The sequence below is a fragment of the Cololabis saira genome, chromosome 11 (assembly GCF_033807715.1).
Source record: "Cololabis saira isolate AMF1-May2022 chromosome 11, fColSai1.1, whole genome shotgun sequence".
Lineage (NCBI taxonomy): Eukaryota > Metazoa > Chordata > Actinopteri > Beloniformes > Belonidae > Cololabis > Cololabis saira.
Genome location: NC_084597.1, coordinates 25,707,837 through 25,732,688, shown reverse-complemented (window position 1 = coordinate 25,732,688; position 24,852 = coordinate 25,707,837). Strand labels below are relative to the sequence as shown.

The 24,852-nt window shown below is 40.8% G+C and overlaps 1 protein-coding gene across 5 annotated transcripts; it reads right to left on the bottom strand.

The window, feature by feature from the left end:
* Positions 1–572: 572 nt before the first annotated feature.
* Positions 573–24,836, bottom strand: LOC133455230 (protein FAM222A). 5 transcript variants are annotated; one of them, XM_061734167.1, is made up of 3 exons: positions 24,550–24,836; positions 12,800–12,968; positions 573–3,289 (listed from the first exon to the last, which is right to left on the bottom strand). In XM_061734167.1, the coding sequence occupies exons 2-3, from the start codon at positions 12,927–12,929 to the stop codon at positions 1,917–1,919; spliced, it is 1,503 nt and encodes a 500-aa protein (XP_061590151.1). In that variant the 5' UTR covers positions 12,930–12,968; positions 24,550–24,836; the 3' UTR covers positions 573–1,916. The 5 variants fall into 5 exon arrangements, with proteins under 5 accessions (XP_061590151.1, XP_061590152.1, XP_061590154.1 ...); XM_061734168.1 differs by having other exon boundaries at positions 12,800–12,965; XM_061734170.1 differs by lacking the exon at positions 24,550–24,836 and adding an exon at positions 8,430–8,491 and having other exon boundaries at positions 12,800–12,827.
* Between the last annotated feature and the right edge of the window lie 16 nt (positions 24,837–24,852).

Genomic DNA, 24,852 nt, shown 5'->3' with positions numbered 1-24,852 from the left:
CGGAGTTTGTCCCATATATTGAGAGGCTCCGGTTAATCTCCACGCAAGAGGAACATGTCTAATTCTGCAGTTTTATCAGTAGTCTTGCTTGATAGGATAGAGAACCTGCAGGAAAAGCTGTGACAGTCTTACACCACCTCAATGACAAAGCCAGTGACCTTTACCTTCAACATATTTATCTGAAATGAGGTCATCAATTGGTATTGCAATTTTGCTTCTAATCGTGCTTCTAAAACCGTTATTCAGACCGTGTAGGTAATTTGTGGTATAATGGGCTACATAAGTGGATGTGCATTTTATGTCTGCGGTGATCTGAGCTACATCACTTCTATAGCAACCAATTTATGAGAACAGATGAAACAAAAAAAAAAGAGTGCAGCCAGACACAAAGATTAACAATTCAAAAACACTGTTACAGCCAGACCATTTCTAAATGATGTGACCACCAATACGCTGGTGCATTTTTCATAGTGAAAAGTAATGTCTTACAGGGAGAGCCTTCACATTTCTATTTACATGTATGTTTTTTTTTAACTATGCAGTGGCTCCTGCCTCAGGGCCATCCATCTGGTTTAACATAATTCACAGCGAGAAGAAAATGAGCACTTTCAGCTTGTGTTTTACCCCAGGATTGACTTGCACCATATTATGGAGAGGACATCTTTCAGTGAAAAAGATGAATGTTAGTAAAAGTAAGGGAGAAAAAAACTTGTCTGGTGGTTAAGCTTTAAATCTCAGCAAAAAAAAAAAAATAAAGTCTCAGCTTTCCAAAACTAGTTCATCGTTCATGAAAAAAGGCTGCATGTTTGTGAAATAATACATTTAAAATGTGCAAAAACAGTGGTTGTGGGGTTTAGAAAATTTAATTTACTTGACATTCCTTATTAAGACACAAAAAGAGGGCGTAAAGGATTAGGATCATATACTGCAAAAAGTAGTTATTTCATCAACAATTCATAAGGAGAGCTCACATGTTTATATATAATAATTGCACTTTATAATTATAGACACAGTATGCCATAAAACTTACCAGGCCAGCATAAATAAATAGTATCACAGAACCACTGCAGACTTACGAACTACTCACTCATACATCTCAAACCTCAGAGATATAATATAGCCCTACAAAGAAGACAGTAACTGATTCAGGTGGCCTGCTCTTCAACATGGCACTCCAGTGCACATATGGTCTTGTGAAACGGTGTCACAACCTTCAAGAGAATGATCTAATTTCATCCAAGAAAAATGTTCACAGAACCTGTCGAGGTTTAAAAAATATTAGAAATACAACCAGAGGGTAAATCTTGCTTGGCGCGACCGCCACAGTTGATTTGGATATGCAACAGTTATAACAAGCTGAGCTGAGCGCAAGTACGTCACATCGGTTGAGACGTTATATGATAAAACACTTAATCTATTGTATAACTGTACAACAGAAAAATATATTCACATTTAGATGCAACTCCCCAGTCTCCTAAGAAATAATCATACGTAAAAATATACAACAGATGCACAAAAACTGTTACCAGAGATCCTTTCGAGACTCAAGAATGAAGATCTCCCCCCTTTCCTGTTACTCCTTTTTATAAAAGCCTACTTAAAATGGGAGAGAAAAGAAAAGAAAATTGCCAAACATACATATTTAAGTTCCAAGTATGATCAGGAGCTCAGCTTCAGTGTTAAAACAAAAATGGCCATTTAAGATACAAAAATAAAACATGAAGAGTCCTTAGACTAAACCTGTATCTCAAGTTGTGATTATCATTTACCTTTTTCTAGGTATACAAACACAAAGCCTTCTACAAATACATGCACAAACTAAAGAGGCATGTCTTCCTTATAGATGTCTAAACTGACACTTTCATTGTCTATTAAAAGTTGATCCTCTGTGTCCCGTCGTGTGGCAGCACCTGGTCTCATCTGTAAACGGGGAGCTGGATGTGGGTTTGTTGTTGATGCTCCAGCAGCTGAGGCATCCCTATGGCTTCGTACCCACGGCCCAGCATGCGCTCTTTGATGCAGGGCGGGTGGATCTCGCTGATGAGGCACTCCAGAGACTGCAGGCTGCTGCTGAGTACTGCAGCGTGGCACAGGCTAAAACTAGGCAGCCCGCAGCAGAGGTTTTGGTCTGTACCATAGGCCTGGATGTGAGGAGGAGGGAGCTGTGACTGGTGGTGCTGATGGAGGTTTGGTTGGAGATGGGGAAGGGCATGGGAAAGCCCAATGTCTCCAGGTCTGGCTGAACATGTACCCGTTGCCAAGACCTGAGAGGTAAAACAGTCACTATTTGGGTTGTCCCAGTGAGGAGCGAAGTACTGCCCCACTGTCTGCTCCCCCTGCAGGGAAGCGTGGTTCAGAGAAGAGGTGCCGACTCGCTCCTGACCAGCACTCAGATTTCCATGGTGCCACCTATACGGCAGCTGTGAGGAGCATGGCAAAGGGAGTCTGGTTTCAGGAGACTGGCCAACCCCGGCCTCTGCTGCTCTGTGCCCTTGAGTGCTGTTATTCCTGCCGTACATCCCCATTGTTCCCTGCTGATAGGACTGCTGCTGCAGTTGAGCTTTGTGCTGCCACACTCTATAGTCTCCTCTTGCCAAGTATCCAGTTTGGGCTGTATCTGCTATCTGTGTAGGTGGCACTGCCCCCGTGAAGGCTACGCTGCTCTGAGGCGGCACTCCCAAGATAAAGTCGGAGTCTGAATGTGCCACTGCGGCCACGGCCTGCAGCGCGGGGCTGGCTCCGGCCTCTCCCCCCAGCTGCAGGGCCTGGCTGTGGGGAACTCTGCTCATCTGCCTCATGAGGCTTTGAACTTCTGCCAGCTCAGACCGGGGGGCCAGTCTCTGATCTCCGGAGGCCATTCCTACAGTAGAACAAAGTGTTTCAGTGGGTACATCAGGGGGCTTACATGAGTTTATATGATAGGCCTTATGCCCGTGCCTCACTGTGTAGCCATTATTCAGAGGATTATTATACGGTGCCACAGAAGTTTGGGAATTTGCATGTTTAGTCCTCTTGCCCTCAGATGTTTTCACCACACCTTTGACCACCACAGAAGCTTTGACGGTGCCCAGTAAGCCCTGGTAGCCTCCTGAGTGCGAGTGTGAGTAAGGGCTACAGCGCTGGCCTGTCGTGTCTAAGCCATTGACAGTTTTGTTAAGCTGCTTGTGTTGTGGCACCCGCACATCAGATGGAAAGATTTTGATAGTCAGTGGACTGTTGGCAGTTTTCTGGGCAAAAGCATCCAACTCTGCAGGAGATGGATAACGAGAAACCATGGATGCTGCCTCGCCTGAGAAGAGAGCATACAGAAAAGGTGATTAGAAAACAGCCATGGAGAATCTTGTTTCTGTTGGGATGATTTTGGGCATCAGCTGGGTTATTAACTAATTTTAAGAAAGGAAATGCTTTGAGTGTTGTTTTATTGGTGGTTAATAAAATGTATTCAGACTTATTCAACCCACAATTAGTTTATCCTGGGAAATCAAAATATGAAAAGTAACAAAAGAAAGATTTTAGTGCAGTGCATCCAATGAGAAATTTAGCAATTTAGCCACAGTAGAAAAGGATCTGTGGAAAATGTTTCTTCTCAACAACTATTTCAATTTTAGGCTAAGACTAGAGATTTCTTTAAAACATCAAGACAGTAAGGAATGAATATGACATTTACTCTATTTTTTGAAGCTAGAGAAAATAAAGCATTCCTTGAGAGGCTCTGCTCAAACCTTTTCCAGATTGTGGAACCCTTTCCGGAAGCACATTAAAGAAAATATTCAGTTGTCTGCAGTCCCATAATCATTTAATCCTGTCTACCAATTTCAAAACCGCCATGCTTCATTTCTTCTGATCTCCATGCATCATGTGTGACAGTGCCTACCTGTTTTGTTTTTATTTTTTGTTTTTATTTTCCTTTTCTTGTCTCTTTCTTTGTTTGTTTTGCTGTTGTTATTTTTGACTTTACATTTTGCTGAGGTTATCATTTTATTTATCGTACATACCATGTTTTATATTACAGTTCATGCATGTTCTGCCTCCAGCTAGTGGTTGACCACAATCTTGTTTTTTTGTCTTTGTTTTTTGTACTTGTCTCTATAAAAACCTGAAAATCTTAATAAACAAAGTTTAAAAAAAAAAAGAAAAAGTAATGAATATGACTACACGTAATCTTGGCATATGTACCGCTATTATTTTTTCGCATATTCACAGGTTGTTATTTTAATTTTCAGGTTTAATGCTCAGATATTTACAAAATGACAAAAAACCCTGCATTTTCCCCTCATACACTAAACTGTTGCAGGACCACGCGTCACCTTCTGACTAATAAGAAAAGTGTTGCCTGTCGATGTCATCGAGTCCAGGAATAAACCAAAAACGAGGTGTTCCCAGCAGTTCTGAAGCAGTGTCTTAGTGGAGGGATAACTGGATTTTGAACATGCCTACTCCTCATACCTTTTACGGTACAAGTACAGGAAATTTAAGCCCTAAAGAAAGTGTGACAACTCAAAAAGCCCACTATGACCCTCTTGCTACTTTTTGAAGTCATTACTTTAAGGATTTCTTTATTTAACCTGAATTTTGAAATGTCTAATCACTCAAGTATCTTCAGGTTGTGGTTATGGGTTTTTAATTCCACTCATGCCCTCATGAACTTGAATCAACAGTAAAAGTCTGGAGCACAAACTGTACAAGAGAAGTTGTTATAGACAAGGACAGGAGAGAGGAAAACAACAACAAAACCCACACACAATCATCAAAAGCACCACTGATTAAAATGTGTCCAGGAAAGCAGACCACACAAAGCAAGACTCAATTTAAACCCCTTTATTCAGACTATTTCATGGCTGCTTAAATCCTAGTGACTAAGAAAAGGTCAAAAAAGATGCGTCATTAAGAAGAAAGGGAAAAAAGAAACAAACACAACAAATTACCTTGTAGAAATGACGGCTATCTTTAATGCCAATTCTGACGGAAAAGTAAAGCAACTGAAATTAACCTAGATCAAACAGCAAGTCAGTGGAAATCATGGCAGGCAAAAGAACAAGGCTGTAATCTGCCATAAAGGGCAACCCCCCCCAAAAAACCCCCCCACTTCATTTCATTTTCAATAACAAAACCAATTCCAGCTATGCGGGGGAGAGCTCGCTTGTTGTTCCCATTTGAAATTGATTTGGGAGTTCATTTCATTTCAGTCCTACAGTGAGCCTCCCGACTGTGAAAATGAGTCAATCTACAAGATCCACCTCATGAAATAAATAAATTGGGTGTTTAAAATGGAGAAAAGAGGTATGGTGGAGTGTTCAATCCATCCAACAAACTCTCAGCGCCGCAGAGGGAAGAAGCACCATGGTGCCGGGAGCATGAATGAAATCTGTAGAGAAATACAACATAGCAAAATGCTGCTTATCATGTATCACAGTGCACAGCTGCTATAGAAAAAACAATGACATCTGGGATGTTGGAGAGGTGTTTGGAATAAACCACATCAAGATGTGAGCATGCTCTTCTCTGGTTTTCCCACAATCCTTGTTATGTAGAAAGAGATAACAGTAAAAGCCAGCTGTAATAACAATTTCCTGCTTTTGAATAAAAATGTATTTATTCGTATCCATAAGAGATAAGAGGGAGAGGATCTTAGCTGCCTAAAAAGGAGCTTAGATGACTAGAAGGAATGACACATTTAAAAATGTAATAACTCTTTGCGGCGCCACACACCAGGATTGTTACGATTTTTCTGCCTTGGGTAGTAATGTTGTGCAGTTACCAGCATTAGATAATTTAGCGAAACAAATCGAAACCCAGCATTTGAGCCATTTCTTATGGAGTAAAATGTGAGTGCTAAGCCCTGCGTGGTGCGATTGCTTGCTGCTCCACAAACACTTCAAACACTTTGAATGGTAACACGTCTTCACAGGGTGTCTGATATTGTTAGTCCACAGATTATAGCCCTGTCAGAGCCATGGAGACACAACACAGCTGCACTTCCCACTGTGGCTGACTTAATGTGGCACTATGGAAACCTCATTAGCAAATAGGCACTCTGCATTTACATTTATCATCCGAGCACCACAACTGGGTGACACATGCACAGGGGAAAAAAAAAAAGGAATCAGTTTAGGTTATACTGACAGAAACGCAACTACTCTTCAATGTTAAGTTACGTGTGAGATCAGCATGATCAGTATTAAAATCGCTCTCAATTACAGCCAAAGGCATGCCTCTCAAAATTGAAGAGTTTAACAGCAATCAGTAGTGTTAAATAGTGGTGAAGTGCAGCACTATACTGTGGTAAACTGAGCACCGCATGGGATGTTTACACGCTTTCACCAAGCATGGGGCAGCTGTAATGAAAGCATATTTTGAAGTCATTCTAGGGCTGTGCGATTAATCGATTTTAAATCTAAATGGGATTTATTAATCAAAATCGATGTTAAAAAAGGAAAATCGGAAAATCGATTTTCCTTTATTGCAGCTGTCTGCATTACAGACAGAGCTCGTCTAGTCATCTTTGTTTGGTCAAGAAAATTGTAAATGTTGTCACTTTACTAAACTCAAGGAGGATTTACAGTATCTTTCAATTGCACTTCATTCCCAATAGGGACATTTGTTTGCTATTTTTCTTTAAAAATAAAGATAAAATATTTGAAACAATTTATTCCATAGTCTTTTGTAATTTTACCAAAAAAATGGAAATCAAAATCGAAAATCGGGTTTTCAGAGAGAAAAATCAGGATTTTATTTTTGTCCAAAATCGCCCAGCCCTAAGTCATTCTTCAACATGTTCACTCATTTTAAGGGGGTTTTCTTACAAGCACACACAAGTTAAGTACAGCTACACTGTGTGGCTCATTGATTACAATCTGGCACTGTGAAAGTTGCAAAGTAGGGAAAAGACTATTGTGTAGAGGCTTATCTATGTCTGTGAAAGTGGTGGTTTGATGGTTGTAACATGTAACATCTCGCATCCTTGGTGTTCTCCTGGATTTCCAGAGAGGTCATGTGCACCACCCTTAAAATCAGGTTTAAAATTTTCAATTAAGAAAGAGTCGAATTAGCTAAGTGTGGGCATTAATCACTCCAAGAAGAAATGTCATGTAGGCTCCTCAACTTAATTGCTGCCACCCTGGAGGTTTGGATATTTAAAAAGGGACTGAATCCCACCTGGTTGGTCACATGATTATTTTTGTTTAAGGTGTTCAAATGTCCACAAGAAAGGCACGTATAAACAATGAAACTCCTACATCACAGAACTTTCCAAATATGATGGGTCCACCTCAACTGTCTGGTAACAATGTTAATTTAGGTTACAGTAACATTACAGAAAGAGACAGGTGAAGAGTTTCTAGGTGAATGCTTCTATCAAAACTAAAAGGTAGAAAAAAAGTACATTGCATAGGGCTACAACTTCCAAAAATATCCTGTTGATTTACACCCATACAATATTAGCTAAATTGTTTAATCCATGCATCTCCTCTTTGATCCAACCCATGGAGCATCAGCAGATGGAACTTGTTCACAGAGCAACCTGTGGTCAATGCCAACTACTATCTTTAATGATCAACGCCTCATAAAGGCTGAATTATGCTTCTGCGTCAAAACGACGCCGTGTCTACGGCGTGTGGTTTTTGTACACGCAGAGGACACGCCGTCACATGCGCCGTCAGTGACGTGCACCTCCCGAAAATTGTAACTACGCGTCGAGGAGACGCCGACCACACGCAGACCGAGAGGGCTGTGATTGGTTCGTTTGAAAGCGAAGCATTTCCGGTTTCCGGTTTGAATCAGTAGTGAACTTCCAGGGCTTTTTTCTTCGTTTATATGTGATTTTTTTTGTTTTTGTTTTTTGCACAATAGTTGTCCTTATTTCTTTGATTTACTGTGACCGGAAAAAGTCGGATAAACCATTCAGAAAAAGATCGCTAACTAGTGGCCGCGGGGGGTACTGCACCGCGACCAAATGGAGAGACGGAGAAGTCTGAACGATTCGTGACGGCGTCACGGGTGCGCCGTGTGCTCTGCGTGTGTGTGACGCAGAAGCATACCCGCACCTTTAGTGTATAAGAACAGCCCCAATCCTCCATCCTGCAGTCCACCATGCAGTTTAGGCTGTTTAAGCAGTTATAGCATTTTTGCTCCATCTTTTGTTGTCATTTGTGTTTCAATGAGGAAAAGCGGGAGGCTATTTAGCTGTCATGTGGTAAAAGGTAGTGAGTGAAATGAGGAAAAAAAATGAGAAAATTAGGATCCCCTAACTTGAAATACAATAAATCAAAGAGATTCCTGATGTCAGAGAGGATTTAGCATCTGTAATACCAAAATCGAGTTAAAAAAAAAAATAAATAAATAAATAAAATAAAAAATCCTAAGATATGGAGTATCTTTGAATTGGCCAAACATCCTTTAAAAAAAACACTGAAAAGAAAAATAGTTCTTACTTGAAGTGGTCACAGCTCATTACCATTTCCTCCCGTGATGAGAGATCACAGAGACTGCTCAGCTGTAAAGGATTAACATCAAAAGATGATGCAAGGCACTGGCTTGTCTATTTAATTTGAAGACATCAATATCATCTTGAAGTCCTCTGCAAAAAATAAAAACTCAGATTGCCAGCTTTAAAAGAATTCTAAATGCATTTCCAAGTTTTCTTTGCTGAGCAGTTCCATATTAATACAACAAAATTCAGTGCTGTAAAATGAAGATAAGAAATGAAAACAAATTTGAGGCTGTTCACATGACAACGGGGAAATGAAAGCTGTGTGTTGTGAGGTAAGGAATGGCAGGGAGATGATTAGCAGTCTGACCTTAAGCACTTAATCACTCTGAACCTGCAGCCTGCATGCTGTACCTCTCGTCAGGCCTGACAGTAAGCAGAGGCAGCATACAAAAAGTATACCTCTTTTTGCATTCACCCATGGCCAAAGTCATCATGCAGTTCTGCAACATTCTTTGACCTTTCAGCTTTCTCTCCAAGGCTGATTGAAGCAGTCCACCTAGGTCTCAAAACCTTGAGTATATTTTTATTTTTCTTAAAAATGAGCAAAATGCCAGTAATGTGAGGTGCAGCAACTAGCAGATTTAACAGGGCCCTGTGTCACCTCAACAATCCACACCTGATTCTGTGCCTAAGCAAGCATTAATGGTCCAAGGTTTCAGTGTTTTATTGGTGCACAAGGGATTATATGCATTAAACATGCTGTTCAACTGTTGTAGCATCAAGTGCAACAGGCACACTTTAAGAGGAAGCAGCTAATCCTGATTTCCTCTTTCCATGCAGGAGACTGGAAAATGTCTTTGTGATTTGAAGGAGGATATTTTATAAATATTATATGCAAATACCCCAGAGAAATACAACCCTTTTTAATTATGCAGGGGTTTATGTATAACTGTAGTCTTTCATAACCTTTATTACACCCACATACAGACCCACTAAATGCTTTCTGCCACTCTAAAACTGGATAATCTTTTCCCCGTGGTCACACTAGCAGCCATTTCCCTGCAGATTAGAGCAGAGACCTCATTGTTTTGGAGCAGTTTGAGTTAATCACTAATTTACGGGCAAAACAAGCCCCAAAGGCAGGGCTGAAACCGGAGTTGGACAAGCTCGTTGGGTTTTCCGAACCCACAGCTTTCAACCATTTTCATACCCGGAGGGAGAACATGAGGCAACAATTAGAATGACTGCTAGATATGATTCCCACATGAGATAAAACTCAAATCTATCCATACATGATGGCAGAGCTGCCAGGCAAAAAAAAAAAAACAACCAAAAAAAAAAGAACAGTTTCTTTGATGTCAGACTAAAGACTTATCGTGAACACATGGGTGAGATAAGTTGTTTACCCGTGTCAAATTCTCAGCAGCAACATGGCACGGAAAACTGGCAGTTAATTACAGAACAGCGGGCGTAAATACTTGTTTACTACACCAATAATCCTGATATTTAAAATACTCTGGCCTCGCGTAATAACTAGGGACTAAGCTCAGCACATACATGGTGCATTTTAAACTCATCTCTCTGTTACCATGACAACTTCTTCTATGCACCCAGTATGTCCAGTCATTAGAAGCATGTAATTAATTGGTCCCGCCTTCATTCATCTGTTTGAGACGAGCCTCTGTGATGGACTAGCTGCTGCTTAGCAAAAGCAAACAGCTAAACCAGCAGCTGGCAAGTTCTCCCTATAAATGGATGCACCGACGAGAAAATACAATTCTGCTGTTTTCCCTTTTACACGATTGTTTATGCAAACAACAGTAAATCCTACTGTCTTTGATTATTTAAGCAAATTTCAAAAATACTTAAGTCAAACATTTAATTTAAAAAAAAGTGACTGAGTTCTTTTCTTAAAAAAAAAGGCAAAAAAGAAACTCCACAAAATCAATATATTATTTCAATTGGAGCAAGAATGACTGCTCTAGGAGTAATTGTAACCCCAGTTTTCTTGATAAAAAGTAGAAGACTGTGTCCATTACGAAAGAAATTGAGAGATTCAGAGTTAGAGCAGCATAAATTAGACAAAGCACTGAACTCCATGTTGTCCTCATTTGCCTCATCAGTGTGTGTATAGTTGTGATATGCACTCAATGCAGACAATAGTGAATGGGTGAATATGTGAATTAATTAATTTGGCTTCCACTGTAACAAGAGTTTTGATTACTCAGTCCTAGAAGAAAAAGCACTGTATACACACAGTTCATTTACCATTATGCTTTTGAATGAGCCACCACTATGACGGCCTTCTTCCCAGCCAGACCAGCTGTGACTTGGAGTTTGAGCCGTCCTACATGACAAACATGACGAGCATCCGATGCAACTGCTCATTCTTTGCGTTTCACACTGCAGTAAGACACAAGACATGCTAAACGCCGGAGAATGTGCTCTTACGTTTCCCCTCACACTAGCCTCTCTATTCATGACCTTCCTCTGTAAACATACAAAACTAAAAAACACAGACACTCATTCAGCGCATTTTCACATGCCTCCTTCTTTCCGTGTCAGTAGCCTCTATGTGAACAGTGCTCTCAGAACAGAGTAACGTCAGGGTTGAACACTTAGTTATGTGTGCTTGAGAAGGCTCTGGCGAGCACTTCTTTGCACCAGTGTCATTCCTCATTTGTTTCTGTGCCGCTTGGCCCAGCCTGGGCAAAGTTTTCCCTCTCCAAGCCAGTCCGAGCACAAGCCAGCAGCGTGGGAAAGAAGCATTCCCAGCCCTTTGCTTTCATGCTGAGATAGCAGAGAAGAGCACAGCTCTCATTTACTCTGATCTTCATAACAGTTGCTTCTCAGAAATCTTTCACATTGGCGTGCAGTCGAAAGAGTTCTCATGTCCAGTGCCTGCCATTTATTGATAGCTAAAAATGGAAATGGCTTTCAAAAGCAGGCAGTAGCGACTAAAGATTGTCCCTATTCAACTTTCTCCAGTAACGACTCAAATAATGAAGCGTCTTGGACCACACAGACTGAGCTCCCATCAGGAAGTGTATTCCCTGTGGCTGTGCTTTAAATGTCAGAGTAAAGCTGGAGGCTCCTGCACTACGCAGAGTCGCAGTACATAAAACTCAAGAGGGGCGGAGACCCTGCAGGTAAACAGAATGAGAAATGTATCCCTGAATCTGCCTGAGGCAGAACTGGGTCCCTTCTGTTCCAACATTTAGCAGACAAGTGCTCCACTGATTCCCAATTAATATTTAATAACAATGAGGTATTTTGCCCGGGGAAATGAAGGAGGAAGCCTTCAAATTTGTGTATAGCTGTGTATGCATGATCAGCTATAACCAAATAAGAAAGACATAATTACACTCCATCACATCAACAGTGATTTCATTCATTTTTTGGCTGTTTAGAGCTCATGATTATGTGCATGCTTCACTGACATCTTCTCAACTGTCCTGTTAGGTTTCTTTTGCACCCGTCAGATATCAACAGCTTTTATCCTTTTAAATTATGAGGTCTGGTGACCTCAGCAGACCCAGCATGGTTACTCTCAGCTTTAACCTTAGAGGAACCTTAATTAGAGAATAAGTGAAAAAAGAACATGAACATAAGACTTCAATAAATTGTAAATATCTTTGATGTAAAGAGCATAAAACTAGACGTGACTTCAGATGCATAACTGAACCACTTGAAGAAAATAGTATTTTGTGATCCATTTTGTGAATACAGGCTGTCCAGTAAGCCAGGACTATGGAATTAGCAACTAAAGCTGATGAAGAGAAACCTGTGTAGATAATAAGCACTTTCAGACAGGACCTAAATCTGCAAACGTGCCAAATTTAATCACTAAATTGAAAAAAAAAAAAAAATCTAATCACAAATTCCAGGGCTGGAGATAACCACCCAACCTTTCAACAAAGGCAGTATAATCAGTCAAAATGAAGGTCAAATAACACTGACATGACACAAATTGTGTGCATCATTACTAACTGTGTGGGAGAGCTGATTAACTCTCTAATTTCGGAGTCCACTTTGACCTGCGTGCATTTGCACCACAGGAGTGCACTGATTACTGACCCAATTAACAGACATCATCAAGAGGCTTGTTACTGTAATTCAAGAAGTTTCACAGCAGCGAAATTTTAGCTAGACTATGCATGTGCAGCTTTATGTGAACTTTTGAGCCAAAAAGATCAAAGAGAACATTTTCTTTTACAGAGAAAAAATCTGAAGTATGTACCTATGTTGTGTGGTCAGAAATGGCTTCTTCTTCTGCAAATAGTCGGATTTTGTGGTTTCAAATGAAGGTTGTATGGCGTTCCCTGTATGTCGCCTCAAGCTAAACTGTCTTAAGCTATTTGATGGACTCACCTTTTTGGGTGCATGTCTGCGATGGTGCTACTTTCAGTAGTAACTGTGGTGGCGGGACATCGAGGCTTTTAGGTGTGCAGGCCAAATGCTGCGATGAGAAGTTCTGCCGTCTCTGGATACAGGCTAGCATGATAGTTCAGAGGTGCTGCGCGCAGCCTGGGTATTCCTGCTAGAATAAATTTAAAAAAAATACAGGGTTCTTACTTTGCAGGAACTATTTCAACACTCAGCAGCTCTCCGAGGATACTCTTAGAGACAGCATTTAACTACAAGCATTACTGACCTCAACCTGTGCACAGTGACCCGTTTAGCGTGCCATAAAAGCAAACATTAACTAATTAGGACATTAGACCATAAAATACAGCTGAGCTTGATGGGAATGTTATTGGTTGGGTAGGTAATTGGGCCAATCAGAGGATTTGAAGATTTTTTAGGAGTTATCCTCACAACGTCACCACTGTTACACATTTCATTGCAATCAACCAAACAGTTGTCGAAACATGGTTATACCACAAATTGCATTGCCATTTTTATGGTACTGGAGGTTTTATTCTCTGTAGACCATATATGGACAAAGTGTATATTCTAACCACTATTGAATACTTATCATCTCAGTCTAGACAAAAGTGATGGACTGACCATAGACTTGCGAAGAACTCAGTCTCTCCCCAGCAGGGAGCAACTTCTGACATTTTAAACTCTGTTCAGTATAGCAAGATGTTTGACTTGTAAAACCATATTGAATGTTTATAAAAGATGGACGTGGCCACATCTGTCAGCAAAGTGTCCCCAGTTTCTTAATTTCCTGTTGTAAAATAAGATGTCTAACTAAATAAACTCAGGACTTCAAAAAGGTAGTGAAAGACGTGCACGGTTGTGTGTCTTCAAAACTTCTGAGGGTTAATTCGAGACTTTTTTATTACTTTGCTTTGGCAAGAGAGAATCACCTTCAAACTCAGCAAATAAGTTTGTATTTACACAGGACATAAAACTCTGCAACCATTTGTGTCGTTTTCTCATTATAATTCAACTTTACCTGAACTGCATTCAAGAACACAGAATTGCGTAATGAGGAGTACATCTCTTTGCGTCTGCTTAGCTGTTATGATGGCTCTTTCCTATTACCAACCTTGCTCTGTCGGTCATGATCACACAGATCATTACTAACCCTGCTGTAGCCTCGGGCTGTGTGTTTCCACATGGCCTGACGAAGCTAACCAGCCCAGAGACCCAGGTTTCTTGTTCTGTAAATTTATGGCCGTATTGATCAGCAGAGAAAGCCAAAAGCAGCCGACTCCCTAAAGCAGGCTGTGCTAGTTGCAGAGTTAAGTACTGTCAGAGGAAATGAAAACGTGTGTCTGAACAAGACTGTGCCTCTCAACAGCTAGTTGGATTGAAGCAATCATTCTGGAGAGAAGGCCAGGCACTGTGGAAATAGTTCAGTGGCAATCAGTTTTGACATTGTCTTTGATTATCTGAAAGAGTCAGCAAAATCCATACGCTTGCTTTGCAGAACTAAAACAAGCCTCCGGCTACAGTATAAGACATTGATGTATGGGAATCACGGTATTTCGTAAACAGGCAAATGCTATGGATGCAAAATGTCACAGACTTAACAGTGTAGAGTATTAATAGTTAATCAATTCAGCACCTACAGTTTGAAACACTTTATTTTCCTTACGATGCAATACTCCTCAAGATGGATAATATAAGCCTGCAGTGTTCAGCTGTCAGACTGCCTTTTTTCTTTTTCTTGCTCTTGTAAAAGATCTGGATTTTGTTTTTATTTATCCCCAAGGGTCCAGAGGGCTGCTGAAGCAAGTCAACCACAGATCACAATGTCAGTGATGGGCTGCAAAAATATGATTACATTTTCTTCGAAAGGAAAAAAGAGACATTGTTTGGTTTTTTTGTTAGTGTCTTGTCAAGATTTAAGAAAAAAAGGTTCCCTAACTTCTCCCTCTTCATCTCGACTCCTCTCCTCCACTCACCATCCATCTCTAAGTGACAAGGGCCGGGTTTCCCAGATCAGTTAAGAAGCTCTTAACAGCAAAACGCTTCTTTCAAACCTTCTTAAGGAGCCTGTGAAAGAAAAACGCGTTTCCCAGAGTCGCTCTTAGCTTAAGAAGCTCTTTCATTAAGAAGGAAATGTAAGATGCTGCTGACCCACTCTTTACAACCTTCTTAGTGAACAAAGACTCAGAGATCCAGGCGCGTCAGGCAAATCAATATTACACCAAGCAATGAGATATTAAAACAATGCACACCGCACAAATTTTGATCTATTTTATACTTTAGATTTATATTGTTTAGCATTCATTGGTGACAGCAAAGGGGAAAAAAAAAAGAAAAATAAGGAATAACAAGTGTATTCCTGTATATGCTTTATGCATTACGCACAAATAAAACAATCATCATGACTATCATTTATCATAATTTGTCTGCACACATCCCACATCTGCGTGCACATATGAGATAATGTACCACACTCAAAAATGCTTCAGGGCACATCAAAAACACATCCACCCTCCAAACCTGCCACATTTAACACATCAGGCAACTGACAGGTGTAATTGAGTTCAGCTGGAACCTCATTAAGGGAGACTTCATCCACTGCTCTATATAAAGGCGTTGCCACATCACACGTGTGAGATACCATGGCTGCTATACAGCATATGCTCGCTGCAAATCAACCGCGTCGCTGTGCGCGAAGCAGAACTGTTTATATGAACGCATTCGTGCGTCAGTACTTCAATCTCCTGGACGTGCTGTCGGATCGGGCCGTCCAGATGAGGTACCGGCTTCCACGGGCTGAGATACAACACCTCATCACGTTGGTGTCTCCACATATCAGAGGGCAACCTGGTGCAATTTCGCCCTGAGCCCGGAGGTCCAGTTACTGGCTGCACTGCGTTTCTACGCATGCGTAAAAACGGGAGCTTCCTGGAGGTGGTGGGGGACGGCACCGGACTGAGCGAGGCATCGGTGTCACGGAGTGTGGCAGCCGTGACACCGATCCTCCTGCGCCATGCCCGAGCGCACATCAGGATGCCACCACAAGGGAGGAGATCCGCCAGGTCCACCAAGGATTCCACGCCATGGCTGGGATCCCCCGGGTGATTGGTGTAGTGGATGGCACCTTAATCCCCATCCTCAATCCCTCCTTGGTGGACCCGTGCTGGATTGGGAGGAAGCGCTGCATGTCTCCACACACCCGCTGTGTGTCTCCAAACATCCGCAAATACAACATTGATGAATGCAAGATTCTGCTTAATAGTGAAAAAGGTCAAGTAGCTAAATAAACTTCAGAATATTTTTTTGAGGTGAAGGATACTGTTTTACTAGTCAGGAGGATACAATGTGGTCCTATGCTGATCGTTAAGTTAATTTGTCCTTTCATCCATCTTTCACATTTAAAGGAGCATGAGGCTCCTTTTAAGAAATGAGACTCATTAGCGCCCCCCTTCACCACGACGGCCGACGGGGGTACTGCAGCCAACAGCAAAGCCGGCACGGGAGAACGGGGAGAACGTGCATGCAGCGTCATGTGACGTCACATCCGCAGGGCAGCGGGGGAAATTCGGCCCCAGCACTGCAGCACATTTTGCAGCACACAGCCTGTTCAAGGCAACGGAGAGATACGCTAGAGGGCTCATTTGTTTTGGTTTGGAATGCTTCATCTGACCTTATTACTAGAAAACTTAAAACGTTTACGAATTTTTTTCATAAATCCTGCCTCAAGCTCCTTTAAAGAAAAAAGACATTTCCTCATTATTCTCTTACCAAGACTATTTCTTATTTAGTTGCAGTCTTGTTTTCATCATGAAAAAGGGTCATTGTAGTATATTTATCATCTTAGGCAGCAGGGAATTAGTGCGTTTAGTAGCAGTGCTGTGTGATAAAATGCGCTGATAGTGTTCGGTGATCGATTTGCCTGGCATCGATTGATTTAGTTTCAGAACCGTGGTGGTGGACAGCTCCTCCAAAGAGCTTCTTAAAGAGCGATCTTAAGAGCCGTCCTAAGAACCGTGTTAAGAACGGTGTTAAGAAGTCATCTGGGAAACACCCGTATCTTAGGGCCCCTTCTTAAGAGCCTTCTTAAATCCTTAAGAAGGGTCGGATCTGGGAAACCCGGCCAAGTTCGTTTCAAATTGTTCAGCCCAACCCATCTCATCTCAACACACACATCAGGAGAGCTAAAAGCCACAGAATGGTCAGATTCCATTTAGAAAATAATAGCATTTCACAACAACCCTTCTATTAGAACACATTTGTCACACAGTAAATACCAAAAAGGCAGCAGGGACCCATGGGAGAAAAAAAGGCATCTCCAGGGAAATCCCTTCAAAAGTAGAAAATAAGACATGAATTGGAATACCTTCCATTACTTCCATAATTTACTGCTAGGAGGAAGAAAAAAAAACATCAAGGAGAACATTACAATTCACGGAGAGAAGTCGGCAGTGGCTTTACTTCAAAAGTTTCAGCGAAAGCAGGAAAGGCAGCCAGAAATGATGCAGAAAATGCACGTAATGATGGTGTCTTTTATGCTGCTATGCTACTTGAAAATTTAAAGAGATTTTATAAAAAAAAAAAAAAACCACCTCAAACTTAAAATTCTCAGCGTAAACTTGTTACTTGAAAAAGAGAAGCAGAATACGAGATCAAAGTTACCCCAGAATGCATGATATCAACAATTCTTCAGCCCTCTGCTGAAGTTTTGCTCTTTATGATGCCATACCAAGATATCCTTCAGCTGAGAGCCTGGAATAATACAGAAATTGACTACATGTGACAACTGCAGAGCAATAGGCTGCAATCCAATAGAATTTAGTTATTCATTTATCATTTAAATAAGGTCAAGGTTCCTGTCATTAACAGAACGATCAGTGTTAGGAGACTGATCTCCTTCAAAGCAGTTTTCTTTGATCAACTTTCCAACTGTGGTGGAGGATACAAGCCAATTGTGCACACTCCCAGAGCCATCCCAGTTCATGTTTTCAAGGACTTCTCTAACATGTGTGACAAGGACATAAAGTTTAAGTTGCAAGAATGTTTAATCCTCAGCCCTCTCAGAATGGGGCTGATAAGCAGCGGGGTGAGTTCCACTGAGGGCCTGCCAGTGAGATAAAGACTGTGTGCTTTGTCGTCCATCTAACTGTCCCCCACCGTGTTGTGATAACCATATTTAGGCAGACAGGGTTATTTTTCAAGCTTTTCCTCTTGTCGCAGGCAGAATGTGGCATTTGTGCTGGGAGTTTAAGGACATTTCGAGCAAGAGCAAGTTCAAGGGAGAGACTTAAGACTTAATGTTTTTGCATTTGAGCAAGCAGATGGCTTTAAATGTTATTTGTACATTTTCAACAATGCGTCTTTCATGAAACACTGACATTAATCCCAAACCTTAAAATGTTTTGGCCATTACAACTGACCTATGATTATTGTTCTGATTGCTGTTCCCGAGTTTGTTTGTCTGTCAGCACTCTGACAGAAGGTCAGACAGATGTTGTTGCCTGTCTTTTGTGACTTTGCGCACAATCAACAGTCAGACCAAAGATAGAAGCAGACTGCACAAAGAGCCCACCTTTCGACAAACATGCAATACACCAGCTCTAAACACACCTTCGCCCTACCACATTCACAGCTCTTCTATCGTAGTGCACCTTAACAGCTCTTAGGATCCTTACTAATTACAAGAAAATTAAAATGTTTAAGAGGAGCACCATTTTCACTCTGTCCAAGGGTTGCTATGTGTGCTGTACTAATGTTTTCTCTCTTGCCCCCCAGGAATCACAAATGAGGAAATGAGGAATAGTGAGCAAAAAGGGGGATGATTTAGGAATAAATTACAAGATAGCAGTAAAAAAAAATTTGCTAGGTGCCTTCTCTGACGGGTTTGGCATTTGTTAAGTCAGGTACCACAGGAACCCGTCAGAATGGAGACAAGAGGAGTCCTAAATTCAGACAGAATTAGACAGCAGTGCTGCAGCAGCTGCTGGATACATCTTAATACAGCCTTCAGCACGCACACAGATCACCCCCAATCCAACCATACATTTTTAATGGAATCTATTACTTCTGGATTAGCCGATAAGAGGAGCTGGCCTGGTTAAATTTTATAATGGCTACCACAATTGGTATCTAAATAGCAGAGACATCCATATTTCTCTCTTCTTTGCTGTAAAGTAAGTATGAGAACTAAACAACCCAAAGTCCCTCTGTTCTGCTTTGCAAGAACACTCCACGCCTGCGGCTTGTAACAATGAGCCTCATTACCATTGAGATTCGCTCCTGTATAAAGTATTACATCATTAGAAAGCAATTCCTTTACATTTTAAATGCAACACAAAATGTATGCCATTTATCTCTGGGCAGTATTCAGACAGATGTCCAGGGCATTCATTTGGATGTAAATGCAGCATTAAGGGCGGGCTGACTCGGAGAAACATTGACATTAAGCTTATTATGCAAAGACATGGCTGCGCTACAACAAAGCAAATCGGTCTGAAAAATCAAATGACCTTAACCGTGACAGAGATTCTCCACTTGTAACCTTTAAGGGTCTCAGCTGTCCAGTCTCTGCAAAGACACTCAAAAGAGCAAAAGCTATAACCTCCTGTAACAGCCCTATATGAAGCATTTCTAATGCTTTTATACATTTTCTTTCAATTAGCAGGGTTGCCCTATTTTTTAATTAATCAAACACACTCAAATAAGCTTATCGACTTTCAACTTACTTTGGCACATTTATAATAACCGATTGCCTTGTTTTAATTTTGTTTTAGTGCCGTGACATTTTTCAAGAGTTCTTTGAAGCTGGTAAAAATGATGTACAGATTTTTATATGCATCTGCTGTGCAGTTCCAAAAAGGTTTCATCTTTCTCTACTTAATTATATCAAGATTTATTCCTGGATTTAATTTCATATTATTATCATAAAAACTGGTCTAATTTAGTTCCGTGTAGGAATTTGTTCAGGGTCACCGATCCCTCCAGTCCCCTGTGACCTTGAAGAGTGAAGTGAAGAAGATGGAAACATGAATAATAAACCTGCTATGCGATTAGTTACCAGAGCTACTCAATAGTGGAGTGAAAAATGCATGTTTCGCCAAGTAGAAAACAGCTAGAAATGGGGGTACTTAAGTATAGGTAAGTCAATATTAAACTAGTTTCACTGTAATTATGGGCTGAATTTAACATGTAATAGTTTATCAACAAATGTTATGAGTTGAATAACAATCCACGTTCAGAGCACCAATTATTTCCACAGCTTCTGGCAGAATGAAGTACTTCTTTTTGAAACAGAACTATATATAAAAACATCTATAGGCTATAGAGTTATAGTAATAGTACATAAACATGAAAGTTATTTTTACATATATTGGTTATCTAAAGAATACTAGTTTTGACCACTTACATGTAAAGATGCTGAGCAGAAATGAAACTATGAATTTAAAGCTGAGCTATTAAGTCTTATCTTTGATAGCAGCCTCAGGTGGGAGTGGAAAGCCTCGGACTGGCCGAAATCTGCCCCCGCTCCATAGTGCCAAGGCAGAAGAAATAAGGTATGGGGTCAAGTCTGGCCACTGCCAAGGTAGCATTAGTGGGTAAATACTGCCTTATCACACACACACACACACACACACACACACACACACACACACACACACACACACACACACACACACACACACACACACACACACACACACACACACACACACACACACACACACCTCTACAGTGTATGCAGCCCAACCCTTAGAAAGCCTTGGGCTTTGGGTTTCGTAGAACTTCTTTTATAGAAAAAGCAAAACAACTACATTTGGACTGCCAACTCAGACCTGGGCAGAATATTTTGAGAATATTTTGAGTGCTCCATTACATTAAAAAAAAAAGGAAAAATTTGTTTTGCAACGCAAACAAACTCTTCCCGAGCCCTGTCTTCTCACTCCTTGATTTTGGGTCACTGATTCCTTTACACCACTTAAATCCTGAAGCAAATTACACACACACGTATATATATATATATATATATATATATATATATATATATATATATATATATATACACACACACACACAGTGCCTATCATCAGTATTCACCCCCTTGGATGTTTTACCCTTTTAGTGCTTTCATAAATCAATCCATGTCAATAAAATTTGTCTTTTTTAGCACAAAAATTTACTGGAAAAAACTCTTTAATGTCAAAGTGAAAACAGATTTCTACATAGTAATGTCAATAAAATAAAAATATATAAAGAAATATAATGGTTTGCATAATTATTCACCCCCTTTTTAATTGAATGGTCTAATTCGATAGAGGTCCATCAAATTGTTTCCAATAGTCTCACAATTAGTGAAATGAAGATCACCTGAGTGGTGTGGGTGTGTTTCAAGTGATTGAGGTATAAAACACCTGTGTCTGAAGGGTCCAGACTGGTGGATCAGTAATCCTCGCTACCATTACACCATGAAGACAGAAGAACACTCCAAGCAACGCAGGGAAAGGGTTATTGAGAAGTACAATTCAGGGGATGGATATGAAAAAATGTCCAAGGCATTGAACATCCCCCGGAGTTCAGTGAAATCAATGATCAAGAAATGGAAGGAATATGGCACTTGTGTGAATCTGCCTAGATCAGGCCGCCCTTGTAAACTGAGTGACCGTGCAAGTAGGAGACTAGTGAGAGAAACTTCAGCAACTTCAGCTGCAGAGACGGGTGAGACTGTGCATATAGCAACTGCTGCCTGGGTTCTTCACCGGTCAAAGCTTTATGGGAGAGTGGCAATGAGAAAGCCACTGTTGAAGAAAACTCATATTAGATCTCGACTAGAGTTTGCCAAAAAGCACGTGGATGACTCCATGGTCAAGTGGAAGAAGATTCTTTGGTCTGATGAGACCAAAATTGAGCTTTTTGGCCATCAGACAAGACGTTATGTTTGGCGAAAACCAAACACTGCACATCACCAAAAACACACCATCCCCACTGTGAAGCATGGTGGTGGTAGCATTATGCTGTGGGGATGTTTCTCAGCAGCCGGACCTGGAAGGCTTGTTAAGATTGAGGGCAGAATGAATGCTGCAAAATACACTGAAATCCTGGGGGACAATCTTATTCAGTCTGCAAGAGAACTACGGCTTGGGAGAAGATTTATTTTCCAGCAAGACAATGATCCAAAGCATACTGCAAAAGCTACACAGGAATGGTAAAAAAAAAGAACCAGGTTAATGTTCTGGAGTGGCCAAGTCAAAGCCCAGACCTCAATCCTATAGAGAATTTGTGGCTGGACTTGAAAAGGGCTGTTCATGCCCGATACCCGCGCAACCTGACAGAGCTTGAGCAGTTTTGCAAGGAAGAATGGAGCAAAATTGCTGTGGGCAGATGTACAAGACTGATTGAGACTTATCCACACAGACTCACTGCTGTGATTGCAGCCAAAGGTGCATCTACAAAATACTGACTTGAAGGGGGTGAATAATTATGCAAACAATTATATTTCTTTATATATTTTTATTTCATTGACATTACTGTTTTCACTTTGACATTGAAGAGTTTTTTCCAATAAATTTTTGTGTTAAAAAAGCCAAATTTTATTGACCAGGATTGATTTATGAAAGCACTAAAAGGGTAAAACATCCAAGGGGGTGAATACTTATGATAGGCACTGTATATATATCATTAAGAACTGTAGACAAAATGCTGCCTATGTGGCTCTAACATGGTAGACGAGATAAGCTATCTAGCATAAAAGCCTAAAAGAAAAATACTCAAAGGAAAAGTGTATTTGATCTCTGGATCCAATTATGATGCCATCATCTCACTGGCTTTCTTTTGAGGGCAAATGACGATGCATCCAGTGCAATGTGACAGTAGGATAATCCTTAATTTAAAGTTATTACCGAATGAAAGCATTTAGACAAAAATAATAATGAACTTAGTTGTTAGCTGTTCCCTCCCCGGTGACCTGAGAGACCCGGTCTTTAACCCCCCGCATTTCCAACCCTGTCATCCTGTTACAATGAAAAAACCAATTAGACAGATTTCATAAGATGGCAGGCCACTCGTAATTACACATGACAACCCCTGGCTGATAAAAAGGTGATTACAAAGGGGTGCACAAAACAATTTGTTAGGCAGTCTGAGACTTTGACAGTATCCCATTAGAGCAACAGAAAGTGTAAGTGCATCTACATTTCTTTCAAGTCATCTGCTACTTCCTATCATTCAATCTGTCAACTATAAAGTGATCTACAACAGGAAATAGTCTGTACCTTTAAAACACACCCTGAAAGAGAGGCAAAGGATGACATGATGGAAAAAAGACACAACCTTAATCAGCCCCCTGTACCAGCCTGGGTAATAATCTTCCAAGAAAAGACCATTCTTGCAACGAGCAGTTTCCTTCCTTCATTCAGTAATTCGGGAGGCCTGGATATTGAGCAAGTCTGGGGAAACTTCACAATAAATCAGGGCTCAGCTTCGCTCCTGAGAAAGCAAAGGGAAGCGGGCAGCCAAATGACAAATCCCTTTTTCTTCACAGAGTTGGAATTACTGCTGGGGTGTGATGTGAGATCAGAGGGAAACCCCCGTGGGGATACCTGCACATAAACTGCTGAGATCCACTGCAAATTAATAATCTCCGAACAAGTTCAGGCTCAGGCAGTACACATGTTAGTGCATTGTGGAAAAAGTAATTACTGTGGTTAGCTGCAACATGTTTATGAATTTATAGGAGGTGCAAGGACAAAATAGTCAGGTTTCAGAGTGAACAAACCAGATTCAAGTCAAACTCATGAAAAACGTACAAGGTACTAAATGTTTGATTATGAATCTGAGAAAGAGAGATGATAATAAAACAAAAAATTGCTGGCTTTTCTTCTTTGCCTCTGGTGATAAGCTTTGACACCCCATCTCATCTCTCTCTCTGAGTAATAAAAGGATCCAGGCAGGCAGGAAAAGCATGCAGGGTTGAATTTCACACCTGGCCAGTAATCTATAGGAACCTCTACTGCGGCTAACCTTCAACCCCAGCTGCCACCGGTGCAGTGAGGTGCGATGATCCCACCTCCGGCTCTTAGACAATAGAAATGGAAACCATCAGAGACAGCCTGGATGGCCGATAACACACTTCAAAGCACCTCTACTCAGATGCTGACATGTAAACCGCGTTTCAGTGGATACAAAGCTATCATCCAGTGCACATGTGCAGACAGATAGTGGCTCACAACAGACCAGTTCTGAGATAAAATACAAAAAAAACCCTAAACTGCATTTCACACAATTACGAAAAAAGCCTAATACTTTCTTTAATTAACTCTTAATGAGTACGATTCCTTTGGATACATAAAATACATTACTGACCTTACAGTTGGAGTGCATCCATATGAATATCAACTAGGCAATTGAAATCACACTCAGATATATAGCTGTAATTATATGCTGTAAGGGCGAGGCGTTTATTATAGCGCACTGGGCATTTTTCAACACTTAAGCGTCAAAAAGAAAAAATAATAATCTTATAAGCACTGAAACACGTTTTAGTGCTTATAAGCGCTACAATAATGCCCCCGCCCCCCCGCGCATTATTGTTAGGTTGGATACACAATTAAAAAGCAGTTGAGCTGATGGAAATCTATGGAAAACTATATTTTTCCAGGAAAACAAACATTTTCCCACAAGCAATCACACATTTATCTTTAGATATAATAAAGACGGGGGAGAAAAAAATACTATGAATGTCTTACAGAGTTTTGTCTAATCATAAGGCTTGTTTATCTTTGGTTCGCCACGGCTGATTGGTTCCTCTCTTCCTTGGAAGGCGTATTTCCTTCGCAAATGCAATCTCGCCACTGATTTCACCAAGAGCGCTGGAAACCTTGGGAGGAATATCCATTGATGAGGCTAGTTCCATTTAACTGTACTTCGTCGACATGCTTGCCAATTTTCAGCGATTAATTTTTTTTCACGGGCAGCCACTTGTGTATCATCCCCGCAAGTCGACGGAGCGGCATGAGCGACGGAGAGCGATGTCGGAATGGGAAACGAGT

What these genes read in the sequence shown, in the direction of transcription:
- LOC133455230 (XM_061734167.1), bottom strand. Translation starts at nt 12,929, where the DNA reads ATGCTAGCCTGTATCCAGAGACGGCAGAACTTCTCATCGCAGCATTTG. An exon ending in GCAGACATGCACCCAAAAAG is followed by an intron (nt 3,290 to 12,799) that starts GTGAGTCCATCA and finishes CTCTCTTCTCAG; the next exon opens with GCGAGGCAGCATCCATGGTT.